The sequence below is a fragment of the Delphinapterus leucas genome, chromosome 7, assembly GCF_059928025.1.
Source record: "Delphinapterus leucas isolate spDelLeu-1000000601 "Yukka" chromosome 7, BTC_Dleu_Yukka2, whole genome shotgun sequence".
Lineage (NCBI taxonomy): Eukaryota > Metazoa > Chordata > Mammalia > Artiodactyla > Monodontidae > Delphinapterus > Delphinapterus leucas.
The window spans coordinates 88,660,000-88,676,588 of NC_143135.1; the positions used below are offsets into that span (position 1 = coordinate 88,660,000).

General features: G+C 34.6%; 1 protein-coding gene across 7 annotated transcripts in view; it reads left to right on the top strand.

Annotated features, from left to right (window-relative positions):
* Positions 1-16,589, top strand: part of SIK2 (salt inducible kinase 2) — a 129,022-nt gene that overhangs the window by 2,905 nt on the left and 109,528 nt on the right. For all 7 annotated transcript variants that reach the window (XR_016393927.1, XM_089915527.1, XM_089915526.1 and 4 more), the window contains exons 2-3: positions 9,408-9,524; positions 12,190-12,253. Coding sequence is in view for 6 of the 7 variants with exons in the window: in XM_089915527.1 (XP_089771653.1) it covers positions 9,408-9,524; positions 12,190-12,253 (181 nt within the window). In the remaining variant the exon portion in view is untranslated. The remainder of the gene's footprint in view (positions 1-9,407; positions 9,525-12,189; positions 12,254-16,589) is intronic.

Consider the following 16,589-nt stretch of genomic DNA (forward strand, 5'->3'; position numbering starts at 1 on the left):
TTGTGTGTTTTAAAATGTAAGGGTCTTGGGCTTTCCTGGTGGCGCAGTGGTTGAGAGTCCGCCTGCCGATGCAGGGGACACGGGTTCGTGCCCCGGTCCAGGAAGATCCCACATGCCACGGAGCGGCTGGGCCCGTGAGCCATGGCCACTGAGCCTGCGCGTCCGGAGCCTGTGCTCCGCAACGGGAGAGGCCACAGCGGTGAGAGGCCCGCGTACCGCAAAAAATAAATAAATAAAATAAAATGTAAGGGTCTTTTTTCCCAAGTTTGAACTCCAGGCAAATTTTAGGGTTCAGTTTGAACAGCTAAGTGATGAACAGTTGGACCCTTTTATTTTTAATTGGTTCTCCGTCTCTTGTTCTGTATCACTCAAAAATGATGTATTTTCACAGAGCTTGGGAGATCCAATACTGCCTTTTAGGTGGAAAAAAAAATCAGTAGACGAAAGAGATCTTCATTTTGGTCTAATCTATCAAATAGCTTAACATTGTTTAAGAAATATAATTACATCATCATCTGAAGCAGTGTTCTCATGTTAGATCTCTATGTAAATTTTACACACAAAAGGGAAGGCAGGTGATGGTAGAATCCAGCTTCTTAATATAATACTTCATAAAAGCTTTGTAGTATTGGTTTGTGATTTATGAATTAGAGTAGCTAATTTTATAAAATTAACATAATGGAAAAAGAATAGTAGCATTTAGACTGTTAAACTATTTTAGGCAGTAGTGGTAGCTAGTTTGCTATGCTGTGAGTGTCCTTGAGAAGTGTATTTTATTAATACTGCACTAGTAAAGAACTTTTTCCCTCTAACTAAGCATATGACTAGTTTTTTGTTGTTGTTTTTTTGTCTGTTAAGTAAAATTTCAGAAAAGTCATTTGTGCCCTTAAACTTTTTTGTCTCTATAAAAGAAACATAATCTTGCTGTAGAAAATATCAAGAAGAATATAGTGCACAAAAAAGTACATGTGTAATTCCTCCCTCAGTGGAAATAAATCATTCTTAACATTATGGTATATTTCCCTCCAGTCTTTCTTTTTTTTTTTAATGCTTTTTTTTCCCCATAGATGAGATCACATGGTAGATACACTTATATAAATTGTATCTTCTTTTTCCACTTATCATTATAGCCTAAACATTTTGCTTATTATATATAACTTTATTAAACATTTTTAATAGCTGCATAATGTTCTACCTTGTAGATGAATCCTATTTTACTTAACAATTTTCTTATTTAACATTATGCAGTTTCAAGTTTTCACTTACAATAAATAATTTGCAGCAAATAATTTTTATGTATGTAACTCTGTATCTGCATTTTCAGTTATTTTAGGGGGGAGAGATTGGAGGTAAATTCCTAGAAGGGAAATTACCAAGTAAGAAGGTATTGTTTTTACATTAAAGAAATAGTGTATTTTTGTTATCAAATCTATCATGTTTATTATTGAACATTTTTAAAAGTGAAGATAAATGAAAAGAATTAACTATAATATCACCACCCAGAGATAACCATCATTAGTTATTTTCACACCTTTTCTGTGATAATTGAGTTTTCCTCAATACCATACCTCTTGTGTTGCTTGGCTAAAGAGCATATGAATGTGTGGTCCATGGAATCTTAAAGATATTTCACACAGATTCTGAAAATTATTTTATTAAAATGGCATGTAGGTATTACTTATAATTAAGAAAATCTGGAATGTAAAGCATAGCAAGGGACTTTCAAAAACTGCTTTTTTCACTGAAAATCATTCTGTGTGCATTTGGGCACTTTTATATTTAGGCATAATTCGTAAACTACTACCTTAAAATGTAAGCATTTTTAAAGCTTTCCAAATAGTTAAGTACAAAATTGCATTTTTAGAGCAAAGGTAGAAACAAAAGAAGGGCATATTACACCCTGATTATGGTATTTCTTGAGGAAGAGAACTCAATTTTTTAATACATTTGAATTTTATATTTTGCTTTAAAATTTTAAGACTCCTCTCTGTAGTCTTGGTGTTAATCTTGTTCTGTAAAATATTCCAGATGTCAAGAAGCAGCTGTACTATGTGCAACAGGAGGAATTGTTACCAAATAAGTTAACCAGTAATGTTTGTATCTAGGCCTATGTATGATCTTTAACTGTGTGTTGAAATAAAAATTAGATTTTTCATGGAACATATATGCTTTACTAGAAATTGTTCTTTAGTTTCTTGGCACTCCAGACAAGTAAAATTTGTCAAGTTTATTCTGCTACATATTGTTCAGAATGATCTGTTCTTTGGGAGGAGGGGAAGACAAACATGCAAAATAAGAGTTGTATAAATTTTTATGTTCTGTAGAAATGCTTAACAGGGTTTCATGCATTCTGCTTTTAATTCCACTGGGAAATTCTGTCCCAGTCATCAGGCAATTAAGAAACCATTTATTTGGAAATAACTGAAACTGGCCTCGATTCCTGGATTCACATGATGTTATTTGATTTATGGCCCACTACTGATGGCAGATTCATTTCCTTGGAGCCAAATGGATTCCAGAAATTCATTAAGATATCTTTCTTTCCTCTTTAGTGTACCTAATACCTCTTCTACTTTCCACCTCCATATTTTTAAAATATGTCATTTATGTAAAAGTTCCTTTATACAGGACATTTGTGGAGAATGCCTTCTCACCCTTCAAAGAGAAGCAGCCCATATATCCAGTTTGAGTTTATTGGAAGCGTGAAAGATGTGGGAATTTCATCAGAAACTTTTCATTTTAAAAAACATTTAAAAAATACTTTAAACAGGTTAACATGGGAATCTTGGATGAATTAAACTGAAAATTTGTTTTTTCTTCTTTAAAGTAAACATAGTATTTATGTGTTTTTCCCCCAATTACAAAAGATATGTATGTTCTTTGTAGACATTGTTGAAAAACTTGAAGAAGAAAATAAACATTCCTATTTTAATTCCACCATCCAGACCAAGAGACAACCACTGTTAATATTTGGTTCATATACTCTTAGCTATTCACATATATTTAATATATATATATATAATAAAATTGATGTCATCTATACATATAATCTGTGTTTTTTACTAAATCTGTTATTAACATTTTCCCATTTAAAAAAATAATGTCTAAAGCATGGTTAAATAATATCCTTGCATATGACTCTGTATTTCATTTAATCAATTTCCTGTTATTGAACATTTAGATTATTTCTCTCTCTTGCTGTTTCTCTTTCTAAAATAATATTTCAGAGCACATTCCTGTATATACATCTTTGTGCATCTATCTGATTATTTCCTCAGGGTAATCCCATAGCAGTGGAATTCTTGGGTCAGGGAGTATGTCCTTACATCCATATCTGATGGCATGAGATGCCAAATTACCTCCAAAAAAGGAGTACCTAATAATTTTTGTCAGGAAGAATACATAATTTTTAAATCTGTCCCAGTTTGATAGGGACAAACAATATTTTTATTTGAATTTGCATTTCTTTGATTTACTTTGATTACAGTTTTATAAGATGACTGTTTACATTTCTTTTGTGAATTGCTTTTTGTCTTTTGGCCAATTTTTTTAATTGGGTTGTCTTTTTGTTGATTTATTTAAGTACTTTTTAAGATAGATTATTTTTTGTTTGTTTGTTTGTTTGTTTTTGCGGTACACGGGCCCCTCACTGTTGTGGCTCTCCCGTTGTGGAGCACAGGCTCCGGACGCGCAGGCTCAGCGGCCATGGCTCACGGGCCCAGCCGCTCCGTGGCATGTGGGATCTTCCGGGACTAGGGCACGAACCCGTGTCCCCTGCATCGGCAGGCAGACTCTCAACCACTGCGCCACCAGGGAAGCCCTAAGATAGATTATTTTTAATCACTTCTTTTATAGTCTTAAAAATTCTCTGTTCAATTTTTATGGATCTAAAAGTGTAGTGACATTTACCTTTCCTCCAATCTCTTTTCCTTACACACTATTATAAAAGTCAGATTAAATTTTAATGAGGATTTATTTTATTGTATAAATTCTTACATTTTAAAAGTCAAATTTTAAACTAGAAAAAAAGTTTATTTATTCTTAAAGGATAACTGGAGAACTCCATGTCAGTTTTATTACTGACTTTACTGCTTTCAGAAACCCTTTCATTGTAGACCACTCAATCACAATCACTATTCAATCAAACAATAGGCTGGTATGTTCTGATTCTACCTGTGATTTAATGTATAAGCTTGAAAAGTGCGTTCACTTCTTTAATTTCAGAGGTCTAATTATATGGTAAGGATTTTGCTACTTGGTACTTCAGAAGGACAGTGTAGAATTAGTGTATTAGTAGTAAATAGCACTGAACCACATATTACCTGAGACAGCAAACATACGTTAATCCCTTCTGATTTTTTACTAGAAGGATAGCTCTTATTGTGTAACTTCCTTATAAAGTCCCCCAAAGCCAGTTTTGTGTGTGGTTTCTTTAAGTGCATGGGATTAATATTTCTTTTATGAGAAGTGAAATAATTGTTTCTAAAAGTATCAAAAAGTGTACCATTACCATTAAATTACATTTTGAAACTTGAAAAAATCCCTTTTATCCATCAGCTTAACACTATTTCATTTCTGCTCTTACATTTAATTCTTTGTCTTCCTTGCAAATTTGTGTTTTACATAGTTGTTACTTTTACTTTTTTCTTTTTTACTTAACATTGTTGGAAACATTTCTATGTATATAGTCTTCATAATTAATATTTAAATCTTATTAAACAATATAACCATCTTATAGAGAACTTAGAGAAATAATAAAATGAAAATGACTAATGTTTCACAGATGGAGAAGTTAGCATATATAATAAATATAACTTCATTTCACTTTTCTTTTTTTTCTTATTAAAAAAGTAGTTCATGCTCATTGAAGAAAAATTGCACTGAAAAGTAAATCAGGAAAATAAAATAACTCATAATTTTTTTTCACCCACCAATAACATTTTTGTCATATTTATATCTAGTTTTTATTGGTCTTTTTCTATATATACCTTGTGTTGAGACTGCAATGATATCCTGATTTTTTAATTTAATATTTTAGTCTCGTCATTTCTCCATGTTATTAAAAGGAACTATTTTAATAGCTGTGTAACGGTCATAATATAAACGTACCATAAATCATGTACTTATTTCCCAATTATTGTTTCTATTTTTTATATTATAAGCAATACTCTTGAATATATTTACACACAAATCTTCATCATCATTTCAGATTATTTTCTACAAATAAATGCTCAGAAATAGAAGCCTTAGGCTAAATGGGATGGATGATTTTTAAGGTTCTTGCAAAAGATTGCCAAATCATCTTCCAGAAAAATTATAACCTATTTTATATTCCTACTAACAGTATATAAAAATGGCCATCTCATTGAATTTTAGCTCACAAGGGTGTTTTTTCATCTTTATGAATACAATTTGAAAAAGTATTTTTGAGATATAATTGACATATAACATTATATTAGGTATATATACATTTTCCTATTTATGAGGTTGAATATCCAGTGTTGCTACTTTACATGGGATTTAGTTTGATAGTAATTATCCTAGTTTATCCAATACGCTCTCCAAAGTTGTATAGGAAACCTTCCTTTTGTGTCCTAGCAGAAGAAATATTAATTTTTTATCACCATATAAATTCATTGAAGGTTTTCTTAAGATATTGTATGCATAATTGGGAATTAGAGAGTTGAATAATTTAGATGAGCAACACCAAAAATGGATCCTTTGATTTGGAGTCCCTTGCTTGACTTTGTTGTAACCATGAGATTTTGTCCTTGGTACTATGTTCAGAACTAAGTAGAGAAGGGATGCAGAGAGGAAGTTCCCAGAAATCTAAGTTCATAGTTATCTTTTGTGTGTGTGTGTGTGTGTGTGTGTGTGTGTGTGTGTGTGTGTGTGTGTGTTTTGCGGTACGCGGGCCTTTCACTGTTGTGGCCTCTCCCGCTGCGGAGCACAGGCTCCGGATGCGCAGGCTCAGCGGCCATGGGTCATGGGCCCAGCCGCTGTGCGGCATGTGGGATCTTCCCAGACTGGGGCACGAACCCGTGTCCCCTGCATCGGCAGGCGGACTCTCAACCACTGCGCCACCCGGGTAAGCCCCATAGTTATCTTTAAAATGAACTAGTGGAGCACAACTCTTTTGTAAATTCAGAATTTCGTACAACATTGGGGAAATCCCCCAATGCAGATTTTTGTTGTTCATTAAATTTGTTTTCCAAAATGTGTTCTCTTTGTTCTCACGGACCTATTAAGTTCCTTGAAGGTAGGAATCATATATTGTTCATTTTTGTATCCTGGACATAATTCCGGGCATACAACAGGTGCTCAGTAAATGTGTGAATAATAGGCTCATTGAAGAGTGAAAAGATGGAACTTGAAGTTAGAAGGGCTGTGGGTTTTTTCCCATTAATTCACTTGAGCTTTAGAACCTTGTAGATTATGTAACATCTTTTGAACCTCAGTTTCATCAACTCATGAGTGTACTGCTTGTTCCATTTACTTCAAAAAATTGAGATATAAATGAGATAAAATATATGAAAGTATCATGTTAAATTAAAAAGTGCTGTACAATTGTGAAAGTCATCCTCATATTTCTGGGAAGTACTTGGTAAAGAGTCCCATTGTTAAGAAGTTACCTGGAAGAGTATAGCAGAGATGACTAGCTGATCACCAAAATTCCACTCTTTCCTCTTCTTCCTGGACCTACAGCTCAAATGTTTCTTGGCCTCCCTTACATTTAGGTATGGTCATATGACTAAGTTTTAACTATTGTGTGCCACTTCCAGGACTGGCCCATAAAAACCTCTCAGGAGGGCTCCTCCAAGCTTTTTTCTCCTTCTGTCTGACTGGAATGGGGACAACCTTCAGGGTTGTCCTTTTTTTTCTTTGGCCATGAGCTGCGTGGCTTGTGGGATCTTAGTTCCCCGACCAGGGATTGAACCCGGGCCCCCTGAAGTGAAAGCACAGAGTCCTAGCCACTGGACCACCTGGGAATTCCCAGGACTGTCTATCCTTTACCCTTTACCACCTTTATTTAACCCTTTAAAGGTAATAAAGACTCCTTGTATACATCGTATGCCTGCATGGAAGAGGGCTACCTGCTAACTTCTTTACCCGTCCAGTTTTGCTGCATGAAAAATAAACTTCCGTTGTGTTCAAATCAGTATACGTTTTGGGGTCTACTTGTTATAGCAGTTAGACTAGCCCTGACTATTACAAGGAGCATGCTAACACACAATCTACTTTTTCATAATCCTCTGAAAGCAGCCTTACAAACAAGGGGTAACAGTGTGAAGATATAAATATATAGCCTTGTGGTCCACATACATACAGTCTGTGACCCAAGATAAAATTGAGGAGAGAATTATATTTTGTCATTAGAGAATTTTTTGGCTGAGAACAGTTAAATAATGAAGTTTATAACTTAATAAAATTTAATTAGGTAACATATATTTTTCACTTTTTCATTATTTGAGGCCCAGATTCCAAAAGAGTATCAAAGAGGAGAAATCTCTTGGTAATACCTCACTTTAATTGGTATTTAGTATTTAAACTTTTTCTTTAACACTAAATATGATGCTCAAGATATATATAATAAAAAATTTTCTTAATGACAATAACCATGCTGAGATTTTTTAAACCATGATTCCTTTCTATTTATTTTTTTTTCTGTTTATTAGATAATTGTGACCCACTTCATTATAAAAGCTTTTTGTTGGGGAGGGACTACTGGTATGTAGATGCACTCCAGAAATTGTAGGGCAAGAAATTTTCTTCAAAATATGCATGTCTATGAAACTACATGTTACCTTCCTAAGGAATGTTGAGGAAATTAAAATATACACTTATCTTTTTATCTGGCAGCTTTTACCCAAAGTTACCCAAAATAACTGATAATCCTGTATTCTATCATACTGTAGTTGGGCAGGGCGGTCATCTTACATGTATTGGTTTGAGGTGGTTCAATAATGTTCCTACTAGCAAGTACAAAATCAGTCACTCCTCTAGCAGTCAAAGTTTAGCACTTTTTACTTTCTAGAATATTTTGATATGGGAATAAATAAAATACCACCAAACATAATGAAAATAGCTATCACAAAACCTGCAAACTTTACTGCCTAGAGAAGGAGCTACCCCCTTTCTTCTTAGGCAATAAATTTAATTTTACTTGTCATGTTTAGTAATCTTATTTCCCTTGGGAAGCTTGAGTTCTTCTATGAGTTACAATTAATTCAAATTAGGAAACAAGCTATGGACAGCAAAATAGAAATAGAGAAAGGTAAGAAGTAAACCTTACTGTAGAACTTTAAGAGATAACAGGAAAGGACAGGGCAACTGTAATGAAAGAAGAAAAAATGTATTAACAGGAGCCTAAGGGAATTAAGTGAGTTGACAGGTTGAGTCCTATTTTCTTGGTTACCTTTTAGGAGTATTGAACTCTTATACCGCATACAATAATTGATATAAAAAATTACCCTGAAACAACAACATAAGACCGAATTATGTTCAGAATGCTTTTGGGTAGAATGTGAAGTACATTTCAGAGTTTTTTCAGAACTTGTTAAAGTTTGGGTAGTTCCCAATTTTCTGAAAGTTTTATCTGAGTCAGAATAGCTTATTTCCTAACCAAATGCCAAATACTAATTTAAAAAAATTAGTTCTTTTTGGTTCCATGAAGAAAGTACGCGATTGTTGATTTCTGACTACCTAGTTATTCACCTTCAGATGCATTTCCTTCAAATTGTTAACTTGAGTGGTTTGGGTTCCTATCTAGTTATGACAGGAAGAGGCCACATTTTTTGAAATCAAATTCCTTTAGGGAAGTAAAAGTTTAGTGTGATTACTAACATTTGAGTTTTTGCACTTGATTTTTAAAACAAAATTTAATCCAATTGGTATCTTTTCATGTAGATGAGTTTTAATTATTTACACTTAGTTTTTTTCCAGAAAGGTATATCTCTATGCTTTGGAACCTATCACTTGCTTTTCTAGAACAATTGTATTTCAGTATAAAAGAAACTATCTTTTACTTGGCTGATCATTTGTTTATAGGTACTTTGCAGTGGGATGATAACTAATTGAAACTGCTGAGATTTTATTTTTTCGGTTTTTAAATGGAATAGGGAGTTATAGTTGTACTGAAAGAGAAGTATGTTTTATTCAAGTAACTTTGCAGGGTTATTCTTCATAGCACATTAAAGATACTCCCAAACAATCTGCCACAGTGCCTTATACATGGTAGATGTTTAAGAAATACTTGTTGAATGATGAATGAATGAGCATTGAATTTAAGCTAGTTATCATCGTCACAGGGACCTACAGGCGAAGTCTTAGATGTCATTTTTTTAAAAGATTCTTAACTGGAGATGTTAACCATTGTATACTAATTGTATTTTGTGTTTGGGATGCAGGTGGCGATAAAAATAATAGATAAGTCTCAGCTGGATGCAGTGAACCTTGAGAAAATCTACCGAGAAGTACAAATAATGAAAATGTTAGACCACCCTCACATAATCAAACTTTATCAGGTATGACTTAGCTTTACACCTCTGCATGCTTTTTACATTCAATACTCTATTTTACATCATCATTTTTCTCTTTTATGTTAGTTTTTTCAGTCTATAAAAAGATAACTATATGCTTTTATTCATCTGAATACATCCATTTTTCTATATTTAAATTAAAAATTAAGAAATAAAAAACTACTAGCAGCTTAATTTTAAGTTGTCTCTCAGACTGTAAGTTATTTGATTGCCAAGTTTGTAGTTGTGCGTTTATGATAACATGCTTAAACCTGCTGGGTTTTGGTGGTGGTACCATTAATGAGGATATGGCAGTTTTGCTTACTTAAAAAATATATTGTTTATGTTTTATGAAATACAAAGGCTAAAATAGTATATTACTTAGTGGCATACTTTATAATACCTAGAGCCAAATGTTTATTTTTGGGGGGTTCTTTTATCAGATAAAGTAAATAAGTTATTTTTTTTAATTAACTTTATTAAGATACAGTTTTTGTTAAAATAAGCTGCACCTCTTTCAAGTGTAAAGCCATGTTTTTTTGTTGTTGTTTTTTAAAATTTATTTTATTTTTGGCTGTGTTGGGTCTTCACTGCTGTGCGTGGGCTTTCTCTCGCTGTGGTGAGCGGGGACAACTCTTCATTGCGGTTCGCAGGCTTCTCATTGTGGTGGCTTCTCTTGTTGCGGAGCATGGGCTCTAGGTGCACAGGCTTCAGTAGTTGTAGCACACGGGCTCAGTAGTTGTGGCTTGCGGGCTCTAGAGCGCAGGCTCAGTAGTTGTGGCGCACGGCTTTAGTTGCTCCACAGCATGTGGGATCTTCCCGGACCAGGGCTCGAACCCGTGTCCCCCGCATTGGCAGGTGGATTCTTAACCACTGCACCACCAGGGAAGCCCAAGCCATGTTTTTGTGAAAGGAAGATTTTTCTCAGATTTTTGAAGAGTAATTTATATTTAAGAACGATAATGTAATACAAAACCCTTTTTTATATTTCTATTCATTAATATTTAGAATTTTTATATTGGAAAACTGCTTTTAAGCTAAAATGTTACAGTATGCTAGTCTATGACTTTGATCTCTAAAGTATGATGTGTGTACCTAGTGGTGTGCTGGGCTCAGCCTGTACTTGCTTGTGAGAGCTGATTGTTAAATATTCAGAACTTTTGTGAGCCAGTTAACACCATGTTAGTGTCAATAGCTCAAAATCAGCGATGGTAGGAGTATTTTTACACCACAGAAATTGGTTTACAAGTCAGGCTCTTTTTTTTTCCTCAGAGAGCTAGTGCTAGCACACTACTCTGTGCACTCAAATTGGTTATAGCACAAGTATCCCTTGGGGTATAATAAGAAAATAGTAGAACTTCTATTTATCTTTTATATTTATCTTCTTGTGTGCCTCTTATAATGTATATATTTATAAAATGGCACAAGCATGTAATTTGTGTCTCTGTGTGTATATATTCATAAATATATATACATGTATGTGTATATATACATTTACCTCTATACATACATACATGTATGTATTTGGCTAAATGACTTTATCAATAGAGATTTATAATGTAAACCATGTGGAGACCATTGGAGAGCATTACTGTTAGTTGAGAATGAGAGACTATGGTGTGCCACTCAAAACAATTCCTAAAACTGCAGAGGGCCTCTTAGAGCAAAGTTATGTCAGAGTGTTTCTCCCCTTAGGCTTCTTTTTTTTTCCCTAAAGAGGATACTTATAAGAAGCTAATCACATCCTTAGAAGTCTGATGACCCATAACTCAAACTGACGTTAAAACTACCATGATTCTTCAACTATGCTTCAATTAAAAAACAAAACAAACAAACCAAAAAACTACCACGATTCACATGATAATTCTGTCTTTATATGAACTCCAATAATCAGTTACATTAACTTACTAGTTGGAGTTGTTTAGACCCAAATTGTAGGTAGCTCTTAGTTTTCAGACCTGTTTTAGGAATAGTCCTAAACTTAAATGTTAGAGCAAAATTAGTTTTTAGCCTTTCAGTAGATGGCACTTAAATATTACATTGTTAGCATGTGCCAGTATGTATGTTCCTTTCTGAATTTAGAAAAACTAATTTAACTAAAAGTGTATAGCAGTGGAGCTATGAAGAAGCTTTTGAACAATGTTTTAAAATAACAGTACTTTGTAAAAATATGAAAGTATAGTAGGAGGACTACCACATTGTGCCAGATTAGCTAGGTTACAGGCCAGATTACCTGAGCTCTATTTTATAAGCTCTACCATATAACAGAGCTAGAAAAGTCAGTGAGGAGGTAAAAAGTTGATCTTCAAAATTCCTGTTACCTATATTAGTATTTTTCAAACATGAATGTGCATTATAGTCACCTGAAGATTTTGTTAAAATGAAAATTCTTTGTCAGTAGGTCTGGCATGGGATCTGAGATTTTTCATTTCTAACAGAAGCCTGGGCAGTGCCGCTGCTCCTGCTTCTGGTCTGTGGACCACATTTGGAAGATGAAGGGTCTAGATTTTTCACAAAAATATTAGCAGAAGGATATTGTCAGTCTTGTAAACCTCACCAGCTTCTGAATTATTCATAACTTGATACTTTTATTAGTAGTTTTAATTTAGGTAACTCCATAGAATGTTGCAGTCTTTTCCTGTGAGACTAATGTGGAATTATTTATCAATAGGTAATGGAGACCAAAAGCATGTTGTACCTTGTGACGGAATATGCCAAAAATGGAGAAATTTTTGGTAAGCACATTTCTTTCCATTTTTTTTTAAATTTGAAAATGTCAGTAAGCTTTATGAATAGAGTATCTTCTATTAATTCTCCTGCTTGTTTAAAAGTTGCTAACATGAATTAGAAATTTTTAAGCATTAGAACATAATAAAATATCCAGTAAGCTAAAAATATGGAATATAATTTAGTCTCTTGTATTTATGATATTAAAGCTATTGCTTAATTCTTTCATCTGTGTTAAAGAGATTGGAGAATCAAAGATAGGGGGAAACTTTCAGTCATATTGCAAAGGAGATTTTCTTTCATTTATCTTCCTTTTTACCTTTCTTTCCAGGGTAAAGATAGTCAGATATTTATTGAGCTTGTACTATGTCTCAGACGTTGTACTAGGTGTAGGGGATACAGTGGTGACCTAAATAACACAGTCCCTGCTATTGTGGATCTTATAGTTTAGTAAGCTGTTAACTTTAGCTATAAGACCTCTGGGAAGTCTCTAAACCTCTCTGGGATTCAGTTCCTTTGTCTCTAATAAAAAAATATTTGATTAATTGGTTTCTATGATCCATTCTAACCCTTAAAAAATTATAACTATTTTATTGGTTTTAGCTTTCATCTATTTTATTTTTACTTTATGGAGCAAGAACACTGTAGGTAGTCTAAATATTTTGTTTTTTAACCTAAATTTAGTCCGAAATTGTTTTTTAAACAGCTTTATTGAAGAATTCACATACAGTAAATTGCGCACATATAATGTGTACAATTTAATAAGTTTTCACACACAGATGTGTGAAACAGACCACCACCACAGAAGTTTCTTTGTGACCCTTTGTAATCTTTCTTGCCCCACCTCACCACCAGGCAAGCACTGATTTGTTTTCTGTCACTATAGATTAGTTTATGTCTTCTACAGTTTTATTATATAAAGGTGCTTATATAGTCTGTACCCTTTCTTTGGCTTCTTTTTCTCAGTTTATTTATTTTATGATTCATCCATTTTGTTGCACGTAATAACATATCGTTTCATATTATTGTAAGTAGTATCCAATTTTGTAAATATACCCCAAGTTGCTTATCCATTCATGTATGGATAGACATTTGGGTTGGTTTCAGTTTGGGGCTGTTACACATGAATTGCTATGAACATTCATGTACAAGTCTTTAACTTACAGTCTACCTTCAAGTAATATTTACCACTTCACACAGAGTGTAAGAGCCTGGCAATAATATACTTCTGTTTAACCCTTCCTCACCATTATTTCTTTGTCATACATTTTATTTATGCCTATTTTATAAAACACAAAATACAGTGTCATTAATTTTGTTTAAAAAGTCAATTATGTTTTAAAGAGATTTCAATATTTTTAAAAATCTTATACATTTACTAGTGGAGTTACCATTGCCACATCTCTGTATGTAGATGCATGTTTTCATCTTCATTCCTTTATATGGATACATATTTTTATCTGGCATCATTTTTCTTCTGCCTGAAGGACTTTATTTAGCATTTCTTACAGTGCAGGTCTGTTGGCGATGAAATCTTTCAGCTCTTGTATGTCTAAAATAATCCTTATTTTGTCTATTTTTAAATGATATTCGGACTGGGTATGTAATTCTAGGTTGACATTTTTTCCTTTCAGTGCTTTAAAGATATTGCTCCACTGTCTTCTCATTTGCATTATTTCTGACAAGAAATCTGCTGTCATCCTTTTCCTTTATTCTTCTGTGTATAATGTGCCTTTTTTCCCTCTGGCTGCTTTCAGGATTTTCTGTTTACCACTGGTTTTAACAGTTTGATTATGATGTGCCTTTGTGTGGTTTTCTTCATGATTCTTATGGTTGATGTTCATTGAGCTCCTTGAAGCTGTGAATGTTAAGTTTCCATCAGATTCAGAAAATTTTCAGCCATTATTTTGCTGGTCTCTTTGTCAAAGACTCCAATTGCACATATATTAGGCTGTTTGAAATCCTCCCACTGCTCACTGATTCCAATTTTGAAAATTCCTCTTTCTGTCTGTATTTCATTTTGGATAGTTGCTATTTCTATGTCTTCAAGTTATTTAAATTCTTTAGCTATTTGTTTCAACTAGAAGCTTCTTAGCTGAAGTTTTAATAGAATGGTGTGGGCTTTGAAGCCAAAAAGATCTGGTTTGCAATGCTGGCTACACCATATTAATTGTCTTTCAAGAAATCTTTATTGAAAGCTGACTATATGTCCCACACTGTTCTATGTGGGAAGAGTACCACAATGAAGAAAACAGACAAAAATTCCTTTTCTCAGGAACCTTGCCTTTCAGTGTGGGGAGAGAGACAATATGCAAAATAAGTAAACTGTATAGTGCACTAGATGGTGGTACATGCTATAGAAGTAAAGCAAGGAAGGGGGCATGTGGAGTGGGAGAGTTGATTGCAGTATGAAATAGAGTGGTCAGGGAAGGCCTCGCTGACATTTGAACAGACTAGAAAACACAGTCATATAGATATGGGGAAGAGAGGGTGGCCCAAGGAGAGGGAAGAATAAATGCAAAGCCCCTGAGGCAGCAGTGTGCTTGGTGTGTTCAAGGAATAGCAGGAAGTCCAGTGTAGGTGGAGAGAAGCAAGCAAGAGGGAAGAGCAAGAGCTAGCAAGGAGGAATAGTAGAAAGGTCAGACGAGGTCAGAAAAGTAAATGGGAGGCAGGAGTGGGGCAGATTTGGGGGCTTTGTAGACCATGTAAGGACTTTGGCTCTTACCTTGAATAAAATTAGGGAACCATTAGAGAGGTGTTTGAGCAAAGAAGTGATTGTATCTAAGCTAACATTTTAAAAGCATCACTGGCTGCTGTGTTGAGAATAGATTGTAGTGAGCAAGGATGGAAACAGGGAGACCAGGTAGGAGACCAGTAGCCCCAAGTGAGAGATGATTATGGCTCAGGCCAGGGTAGCAGTAGTGTACATGGTGCCAGGTGGTCACTCACGGTATGTTTTGAATGAGTAGAATCAGTAGGATTTCTTGAGAGATGGAGACCACCCAAGTAGAGAATATGATTAGGAAAGAGACCAATGTCTGATCCCCAAGGCACTCAAACATTAAAACCTCAGGAAAATAGAACTAGCAAAGAAGACAGAGAAGAAAGCCTAGAGAATGCAGTGTCTTGGAAACCAAATGAAGAAAGTGTTCTCAGGAGGATAGAGTGAACATCTATGTCAGATGCTACTGATAGTCAAGAAACATAAAGAATGACAATTGACCATTGTATCTGTTTTGGTGGAGTGAGTGAGCCAAAGCTACATTGAAGAGCAGATGAGAGAGGAAAATGGAGAGAGCCAAACAGAAAACTCTTAAAAGGATTTCCATTTCAAAAAGGGAGAAAAAAAAATGGGAAGGTAGTTGAGGTCAAGGGAAGGATTTTGTTTGTTTTTTGCGGTATGTGGGCCTCTCACTGTTGTGGCCTCTCCCGTTGCGGAGCACAGGTTCCGGACGCGCAGGCCCAGCGGCCATGGCTCACGGGCCCAGCCGCTCCGCGCCAAGTGGGATCTTCCCAGACTGGGGCACGAACCCGCGTCCCCTGCATCAGCAGGCGGACTCTCAACCACTGCGCCACCAGGGAAGCCCCATTGGAATATTTTTTAAAGCTTCGGGCTGTAGTTTTATGAGTAAACTAGATAGAAATGGCTATTATGTGTTAGGTGTCATTTCTATGAAAATAGAATATTCTGAGTTGCTACTTCTTGCTAAGACCGTTGATGATAAAGCTTTGGATCACATTGTTTTATATAAATTGAAGCATAATTTGGGGATTTTTCATGTAAAATAGCTAGAGTAAATATGGAAGATAAGACAGAGTAAACTGTAGATTCAAGTAGTTACAGGCAAAGCAAGCGAGTTTCTAAGGTGGAGCGCATGAAGACAGTAAAATAGAAGTGGGAAGATGCAGTCCATGGAACATTAATCAAGTAATGAAAAATCTGTATAATGTTTTAAGTGAATTCTGAGCCAAAATGTTTTCAGTCTGTTTTAGATGAAACAGAACCACAGAAACAATATTCAACTATGTATTAAGAACTATATATTAAGATTTAATGTTCATGTTTATAATGTTGGAATTACTCTTTACAAATATACCTTTAGTGCCTCCTCTGTGCGGGAGGGCATTGTGTTCCTTTTTTTTTTCTTAGTTTTGTATTTAGGTGGCCAGCAAGTCATACTCTGTGTTCTTGAAAAATAACTTGAAATTAAACCCTTCCGTTTCCACAGTCATCACCTTTATCTAGGCTTTCATCCCCTCATGTCTCAATTATGAAGACCTCATGTTTTACCACACCCTATTTCTTTTCCAGTCAAGTACATTTCTGATATATTTCCTGTTTAA